The sequence below is a fragment of the Lucilia sericata genome, unplaced genomic scaffold (assembly GCF_015586225.1).
Source record: "Lucilia sericata isolate MDLA Ls3-8-SP2 unplaced genomic scaffold, ASM1558622v1 Contig002966F_arrow, whole genome shotgun sequence".
NCBI lineage: Eukaryota > Metazoa > Arthropoda > Insecta > Diptera > Calliphoridae > Lucilia > Lucilia sericata.
The window spans coordinates 1-10,000 of NW_023996611.1; the positions used below are offsets into that span (position 1 = coordinate 1).

General features: G+C 24.3%; 1 protein-coding gene across 1 annotated transcript in view; it reads right to left on the reverse strand.

Moving 5' to 3' along the window:
• Positions 1-2,122: 2,122 nt before the first annotated feature.
• Positions 2,123-10,000, reverse strand: part of LOC119614491 (nucleolar and coiled-body phosphoprotein 1-like) — a 28,194-nt gene continuing 20,316 nt past the window's right edge. Inside the window, exon 5 of the mRNA XM_037970612.1 lies at positions 2,123-2,272. Within this exon, the coding sequence (XP_037826540.1) occupies positions 2,228-2,272 (45 nt within the window). The 3' untranslated portion in view covers positions 2,123-2,227. The remainder of the gene's footprint in view (positions 2,273-10,000) is intronic.

Sequence of the window (10,000 nt, forward strand, 5' to 3'; positions counted from 1 at the left end):
TTCGTTCAATAAAAGAACAAAACTGTTCAACGGTGCTAGAAAAAGTAAAGAAAGGGAAACTGTTATTTTGTGAACCTTTCGGTATTGTCTTAGAATCCTTAGTGTCTCTTGGTTGAAGACTTTACTTATTTTCTTTGAATATCTATTGTCTTTTTTGTTTTTCTTTTAATATCGATTGAAATCTTACTTACTTACTTACTTACTTACTTACTTACTTACTTACTTACTTACTTACTTACTTACTTACTTACTTACTTACTACTTACTTACTTACTTACTTACTTACTTACTTACTTACTTACTTACTTACTTACTTACTTACTTACGTACTTACTTACTTACTTACTTACTTACTTACTTACTTACTTACTTACTTACTTACTTACTTACTTCTTACTTACTTACTTACTTACTTACTTACTTTACTTACTTACTTACTTACTTACTTACTTACTTACTTACTTACTTACTTACTTACTTACTTACTTACTTACTTACTTACTTACTTACTTACTTACTTACTTACTTACTTACTTACTTACTTACTTACTTACTTACTTACTTACTTACTTACTTACTTACTTACTTACTTACTTACTTACTTACTTACTTACTTACTTACTTACTTACTTACTTACTTACTTACTTACTTACTACTTACTTACTTACTTACTTACTTACTTACTTACTTACTTACTTACTTACTTATTACTTACTTACTTACTTACTTACTTACTTACTTACTTACTTACTTACTTACTTACTTACTTACTACTTACTTACTTACTTACTTACTTACTTACTTACTTACTTACTTACTTACTTACTTACTTACTATTACTTACTTACTTACTTACTTACTACTTACTTACTTACTTACTTACTTACTTACTTACTTACTTACTTACTTACTTACTTACTTACTTACTTACTTACTTACTTACTTACTTACTTACTTACTTACTTACTTACTTACTTACTTACTTACTTACTTACTTACTTACTTACTTACTTACTTACTTACTTACTTACTTACTTACTTACTTACTTACTTACTTACTTACTTACTTACTTACTTACTTACTTACGTACTTACTTACTTACTTACTTACTTACTTACTTACTTACTTACTTACTTACTTACTTACTTACTTACTTACTTACTTACTTACTTACGTACTTACTTACTTACTTACTTACTTACTTACTTACTTACTTACTTACTTACTTACTTACTTACTTACTTACTTACTTACTTACTTACTTACTACTTACTTACTTACTTACTTACTTACTTACTTACTTACTTTACTTACTTACTTACTTACTTACTTACTTACTTACTTACTACTACTTACTTACTTACTTACTTACTTACTTACTTACTTACTTACTTACTTACTTACTTACTTACTTACTTACTTATTACTTACTTACTTACTTACTTACTTACTTACTTACTTACTTACTTACTTACTTACTTACTTACTTACTTACTACTTACTTACTTACTACTTACTTACTTACTTACTTACTTACTTACTTACTTACTTACTTACTTACTTACTACTTACTTTACTTACTACTACTTACTTACTTACTTACTTACTTACTTACTTACTTACTTACTTACTTACTTACTTACTTACTTACTTACTTACTTACTTACTTACTTACTTACTTACTTACGTACTTACTTACTTACTTACTTACTTACTTACTTACTTACTTACTTACTTACTTACTACTTACTTACTTACTTACTTACTTACTTACTTACTTACTTACTTACTTACTTACTTACTTACTTACTTACTTACTTACTTACTGTACTTACTTACTTACGTACTTACTTACTTACTTACTTACTTACTTACTACTTACTTACTTACGTACTTACTTACTTACTTACTTACTTACTTACTTACTTACTTACTTACTTACTTACTTACTTACTTCTTACTTACTTACTTACTTACTTACCTTACTTACTACTTACTACTACTTACTTACTTACTTACTTACTACTTACTACTTGCTTACTTACTTACTTACTTACTTACTAAATTTTATGTTTTTTAACTTAATTTTAAATTTAATTTTAAAAACTTTTTTGAACATTCGTTCAAAAACAGTAACTGTAAAAGTTTCCCTAAAAATGTTAAAATTTAAATTGGTACTTGCACATTGTTTCAAAAATAAGATTTTATAAAATGATGAAAAAAAATTACTCACTTTGTACTGCCAGCTGTTGTTGATGCGCCGCTGCACGCTGTAAATAAAAATATTTAAAATTTTATATTTAATTAAGGGAAAAACACATTTAAAAAATAATTTATAAAACATTTATTACACTTTGCATTATGCTGCGTATGCCGCTGCGTTCCAAAGCCTGAACATCTAAGGATTGACTGCGGCCACGCTGGGTTTTCGAAGAGGACGACGACGAGGAAGAGGAAGAGTGAGCATGGCGATAAATCCAACGTTTAACAGCAGACATTTTGTTTTATATGTTGTTCTTTATATTTTAAATATTTTTTTTTTTATTTTTTACAATAAATTTTTGAAAATAATTTGTATTTTCTAAACACAGCCCTACAGTGATGTATGGTATTTTAATTGTTATCTGTTTCTTAAGTGTTTCATTACATTTTGCTGGCACTGTAAAAAGAGTATTGAATTTTATATAAAAGAATAGTGAAAAAAAGCTTTTTGAATAAGATATTAAAAGCTTTTATTTCGAACACTTTAATTTCACATTAGAGGGCGTTGTTGGCTGAGGCAATTAATACATTTTGTCAGTTATAAAAATAAATAAATTTTAAATGAAATGTATTTTGCTAAAGCTTAAACACTTGTATTGATATTGATTAATAAAAGCAAATATTATTTAATAACAAATCTATTTGTTGTTATTTTTTACGTTTTTAAAAACATTTCCCTTAAATAATTCTGTGTGTTGTTATTTCAAATATTTATATTCTTAATTGAAAATTATGCAAATTTTTATTTAGCTGCAATTAAAAACCTCTTGTCGTCAATTTACTTTACAAAAGATTTTCATTATGTTTATTTCAAGGTAAATTATTTTAAAAGGGAGAAAATTTTTGAGTGGTTTTTCTTCATTTTAAAAAGTTTGGTTTTTCTTTAGAATATTATTATTTATATGGAAATCTATAGTCTTTGTTTATTTATTTAAATATATATTTCTTTTAAGTTTTGTTTTAATTAAACGCTAACAAACTGTACATTTAATAATTGTATACAAATTAAGTGGAAAATTCTGTTGGTCAATTTATATAGAAAATATTAATTGAAATTTTTTTTTTAAATGACAAATAATCAACCGAAATAGTAAAAATGTCTTTGTCACAATTAGTGAATTCAAATATATTCAAAATATTTCATATTTCCCACCCTGAGTTAAAATTAAGCATATGGCAACAACTGTTTAAGACCTGCTTTGTTTTACCTCACATGTGGCAACACTTCTCCTTTAAAGGGAAGTTGCCTCTATCCTAAGTTTTTCTTATTTATCATGATCTTTTTTACGCAAATTTATTTAGGTTTTTTATCTAATAATTTATTTTATAACACTTCCTTATAATAAATTTACTTTTTTGGAAACTTTTTCTAGTTTTTCTGTAAGTTTTATTACTACAAAGTAGTGTTTTTTTCTAATGTAGGAGGAGTATTTATTCAGCACTTAAAGAGTTTAAGTGTTTGGTTTTTGTTTCAATTGTTGATTTTATTTAATAATTTATTTTGTTATCTAATAAAAATTTTGTTAAAAACAAAATAGTATTATCAATTATATTTGTGTGCGTTTATAAGTTTGAGTCTTTTTTTTAATACTTGAAGTATTAGAAAAAAATAAACAAATAATATATTTTCTTGAGTTTCAGTTCCTTTATTTGTTTTATTTTAAACAACAGTATTTTTTTATAAAAAAACTTAAGGTGTTTTAAAGTTGTCACCTGTTTAAATGTTATGACGTAAGAAACCACAAGATACTTATGTATGTATGTATGTATCTATGTATGTATGTATGTATCTATGTATCTATCTATCTATCTATCTATCTATCTATCTATCTATCTATCTATCTATCTATCTATCTATCTATCTATCTATCTATCTATCTATCTATCTATCTATCTATTTATCTATTTATCTATTTATCTATTTATCTATCTATCTATCTATCTATCTATCTATCTATCTATCTATCTATCTATCTATCTATCTATCTATCTATCTATCTATCTATCTATCTATCTATCTATCTATCTATCTATCTATCTATCTATCTATCTATCTATCTATCTATCTATCTATCTATCTATCTATCTATCTATCTATGTATCTAATCTATCTATCTATCTATCTATCTATCTATCTATCTATCTATCTATCTATCTATCTATCTATCTATCTATCTATCTATCTATCTATCTATCTACCTATCTATCTATCTATCTATCAATCTATCTATCTATCTATCTATCTATCTATCTATCTACTATCTCTATCTATCTATCTATCTATCTATCTATCTATCTATCTATCTATCTATCTATCTATCTATCTATCTATCTATCTATCTCTATCTATCTATCATATCTATCTTCTATCTATCTATCTATCTATCTTCTATCTATCTACTATCTATCTATCTATCTATTATCTATCTATCCGATCTAGCTATCTATCTATCCATCTATCCATCTATCTATCTTCTATCTATCTATATCTAGCTATCTATCTATCTATCTATCTATCTATCTATCTATCTATCTATCTATATTCGATCGATCTATCTATCTATCTATCTAGCTATCTATCTATCTATCTATCTATCTGCTATCTATCTATCATCTAGCTAATCTATCTATCTATCTATCTATCTATCTATCTATCTATCTATCTATCTATCTATCTATCTATCTATCTATCTACTATCTATCTACTATCTAACTATCTATCTATCTATCTATCTATCTATCTATCTATCTATCTATCTATCTATCTATCTATCTATCTATCTATCTATCTATCTATCTATCTATCTATCTATCTATCTATCTATCTATCTACCTATCTATCTATCTATCTATCTATCTATCTATCTATCTATCTATCTATCAATCTATCTATCTATCTACTATCTATCTATCTATCTATCTATCTATCTATCTATCTATCTACTATCTATCTATCTATCTATCTATCTATCTATCTATCTATCTATCTATCTATCTATCTATCTATCTATCTATCTATCTATCTATCTATCTATCTATCTATCTATCTATCTATCTATATATCTATCTATCTATCTATCTATCTATCTATCTATCTATCTATCTATCTATCTATCTATCTATCTATCTATCTATCTATCTTATCTATCTATCTATCTATCTATCTATCTATCTATCTATCGATCTATCTATCTATCTATCTATCTATCTATCTATCTATCTATCTATCTATCTATCTATCTTCTATCTATCTATCTACTATCTATCTTATCTATCTATCTATCTAATCTATCTATATAAATGCTTCTTTGACGAATAAAGTGCTGTCAAGTATTTAAACCAGTTTAGGAAAAATTCACTTGGATCTCCATAAATTCTAGAAATATTTTCTATTAATATTCCAAAATTATTGACAAATTTTTTCGTTTCCTTTTAAGGATTTTTTCTATAATAATTTTAGTTTTATATAATATTATTTTTGAGACTAACGCTTTTAATTAGTTTGTTTGTTTTAATTTTTAGACATATTTTATAATACTTTGAACGACCGGAAAATAAATGTTTAGGCTGTTTGTTTATTTAAAATAAGTATTATTTTAATAAATATTTTTTTCGTTGTTAAATAAAAGTAGCGACAAAAAATATATATATGTATAATAAACAATTGTCAGGTTTATGCACTTTCAGCACGTCAAATTTACACAGTGTATTAGACAGAGTGTGCTGCACCTAAAGAAAAGAGATATGATTTGAACAGAAACGGGGGAAGTAAAGCTAAGAGGAATGAGTGGAAAAATCAAGCAAAAATTTACCAAATACATATAAGAATTTTAATTTTTTTTATAACGCAAATCTGCTATTTTTACTAGTTTTCCTAAAATACTACCTGTAGATAGCCAAGTTGGCATCACTTTATTATATTTGACAGTTTAATTCCATTGTTAATTGCTTGATGTAAAGAAAAGGTAAACAATTGCTAATAAGATTAAGGGCTGCCAGATGGTATTAGAAGTTCATTACATCACTACAACAATAAAAAAGGAAATTCTAGGTAAAAATAAGCAAAGTTTCATAATTTCATATAAAAATTATGTTTAATTTCATATTACAAGCTATCAATCATTGCTGTTAAGAAACCAACTATCCCACCAACAGTTAGTAGTAAATTGGTTGGCTGGCTGACCTTAAGAAATCTACACAGAAATGAATTGAACATTTACAATTGTAGAAAACAAATAAAATAATTTCTAAATAGAAAATAAACATACATAATAACAACAAACAGTACTAGCATTTACGGCAACTATTTTGTAGATTTTGTTTTAAACTATTTTGATGTCTGTGAATGAATTGTAATAAAACATAGAAAAAAAAAAACTTTAACAGGGTATAACAGTAGAGAGAAAATGTTTTTGATTGATATAACAATATTTAAAAGAGATTTGAAAAAAGTATACATTTTTACTAATTACAACACTTAATATTTTTCTTAATTATTTAATTAAAAAATTTTCAAAATTTATCTAATTTTCAAACACCCTTTTAAATACAGAAATCAAAACTAATTTAAAATGATAAATTATAGAATTTATAAAAAAAATCAGACAAAAGAATTCGAACGAAAAAATATATAATAAAATAACATTTTTAGAAAGTAATTAAAATAATAAAACTATATTTAACAAATCAAATGAAATATTAATGGAAATTATTTAGAAAACAAGAAAACGGAAGTTGTTTTAAGAAAAAAATAGTCAAGTTTCAAACTATTTTAATATCAGTAACAAATAGATATGGACATATTCACATTTCAAATATGATTAATGTTTTAAAATAAACAAATTAATCAAATTTTAACATTAAATCGCAACAATACCGCATATTTATTAAAAATTTTAAATTCTTTTTAAAATCTATTAAATTTTACTAAAAACGTATACATATTTTTTCCTTTTGAATACATCATCCCTGCTATAACATCTGGCAGCCCTTAACCTTATTAACAATTGTTTATCTTTTCTCAGCAGCAGCAGCAAAGTAAACAAAACAACACTGTTAAATGTAATAAAGTGATGCCAATAGGGTTTGAAGTAAAACACTTAGGAAAATCATACAAATTAAATAAATTTCTTTAAATAATAGTTTCAAAAGGAAAAATATGAATAAAAATAACGGAATATGAAAAACAAAATTCAAAATTATATCATTTTGCAACCAGCAAGATTGTCCAAAAAAGTTTCCTACAGGGGTTTCTAATTTGTTCGTCGAAATTATAAATTTGCTGTGTATTATTTATAAAACTTTTAAGTTTTTTTCTTTATAATTATCTTATCACTGTAAATAAGGTTATTAAACATTTTATTGATACCTTTCGGCCCATAAAATAAGTCGTAAATAATAAGAAGAACTCTTTTAACTTAAACGAATTATAATGATTTCATTTTGTCAAAAAATAACTGAAATAATCTATTTTTGTTACGTATTTTCAATAACTTTTTCTATATTGAACAAAAAAGCAAAAGGTAGGTCGGTCCTTTTAATAGATTACATTTAACAAGGTTGGGCTAAGATAAGAGAAATTATAAAAAAAAATCTCTATAATAATTAAATTATTTACTTCCCTAGAGGAAATTATACGAAATCTTATCAATAAAGAGGAAAGTTTTCAATCAGAATAATAAATGTTATGGTAAAGATACCAAGAAATTGCAAATTCAGTTTGATATTAACCCTGTAGCAGAAACAGCGTTATCAATAAATATGTTTTGAAAGAGGTAAATAGATAGATAGATAGATAGATAGATAGATAGATAGATAGATAGATAGAGAGATAGATAGATAGATAGATAGATAGATAGATAGATAGATAGATAGATAGATAGATAGATAGATAGATAGATAGATAGATAGATAGATAGATAGATAGATAGATAGATAGATAGATAGATAGATAGATAGATAGATAGATAGATAGATAGATAGATAGATAGATAGATAGATAGATAGATAGATAGATAGATAGATAGATAGATAGATAGATAAATAGATTAGATAGATAGATAGATAGATAGATAGATAGATAGATAGATAGATAGATAGATAGATAGATAGATAGATAGATAGATAGATAGATAGATAGATAGATAGATAGATAGATAGATAGATAGATAGATAGATAGATAGATAGATAGATAGATAGATAGATAGACAGACAGATAGAATAGATAGATAGATAGATAGATAGATAGATAGATAGATAGATAGATAGATAGATAGATAGATAGATAGATAGATAGATAGATAGATAGATAGATAGATAGATAGATAGATAGATAGACACTTTGTTTGCCTTAGGTGACATGCCAGAGGTTTGTTTACTTCCATTACTCTTATGATGTTGCCTACATACTTAAAACTAACAAATAATTTATCAATAAAACAGAAAATCGCTAAAATTTTGAGAAATGCCTAAATTTTATATATATATTTATTATAGATCTTAAATAAAATTCAAATCAAATTGCTAAATTTATAAAATATAAGAAAAAAACCCAAAATTAAAGCAAATACCTCGAAATAATAAATTTTTTAATTCTGACAGCTGGACAAGTATATAATTTGTATTTACTTGCGATAGGTTTATTATATTTTTCTGCATACATTTATTTGGAAAAAATAATATTGAAATGTATTTAAAAGTAAATTAATTGTTGCTTTTGCTATTTTAATAATAAAATTTATTTGTTTTAAGTGTTATTCGTAATATTTTTATTTTGAAAATAAACGAGGGGGTGTCGAAAAGAAAAACACTTGTCATAAATTTGTTATTTATATTTTTCTGGTTTATTTACTTTTTAAATAATAAAATTATTATTTGAAAGCATGTGATTTGATCTGGAATAAATTCCGAATTATATTTATTGAACTTATTTCAAAATTAATTCCTTGGCAATACTGTTCAGTTACAGTGCTACCAGATGTCTTTTCATATTGCAGTAATCATTAAAATTATACCTTTCTTTGCAACTGTGTGGTGTTTCTAATATAATAATTAAAATTTTTTGATAGAATATGTTTCTTTTTTTTTTTTTTTAATAAATTTTCTACAATTTCCTCCAGGGAAGTAAATTATATATATATATTTATTTGATAATTGTGTAAGATTTGTTATTTCAAGTGTTTTTAACTTTGTTTTTTTTTTAATATTCTAAAAAAATCATTGAAAATATTGACAAATAGATTATTTCATTATTATTTAACAATAAAAAAAGGTAATAATTTAATCTGGCCAACTCAAAGAGTTCTTCCTTAAATATACGACTTATTTTAATGACTGAAAGGTATCAATAAAATATTTAACAATTGATAAGATAATTGTAAAGAAAATAGAAAAAAACTAAATGTTTTATAAATAAAACACAGCAAATTTAGGATTTTAAAGAACAAAATTAGAAACCCCAGTAGGAAACTTTGCTTTTATCAAAAATCTAAAGAAAATTTCTACAAAACATTTTGTTAAACATTCTCCTTAGACAGTTATGCTATTTCCTTTAAATTTCCTTTATAATAAAGTTTTTTCGTAATAAAATAGGTTAATTTTTCATTTCTTTAAAGAAATTCATTTATTTGCGTTATTTTCCTAAGTATTTCACTTAAAAACCTATTGGCATCACATTATTACATATGACAGCTTAGTTGTGTTGTTTTGTTTACATTACATTCCTACTGCAGCAGAT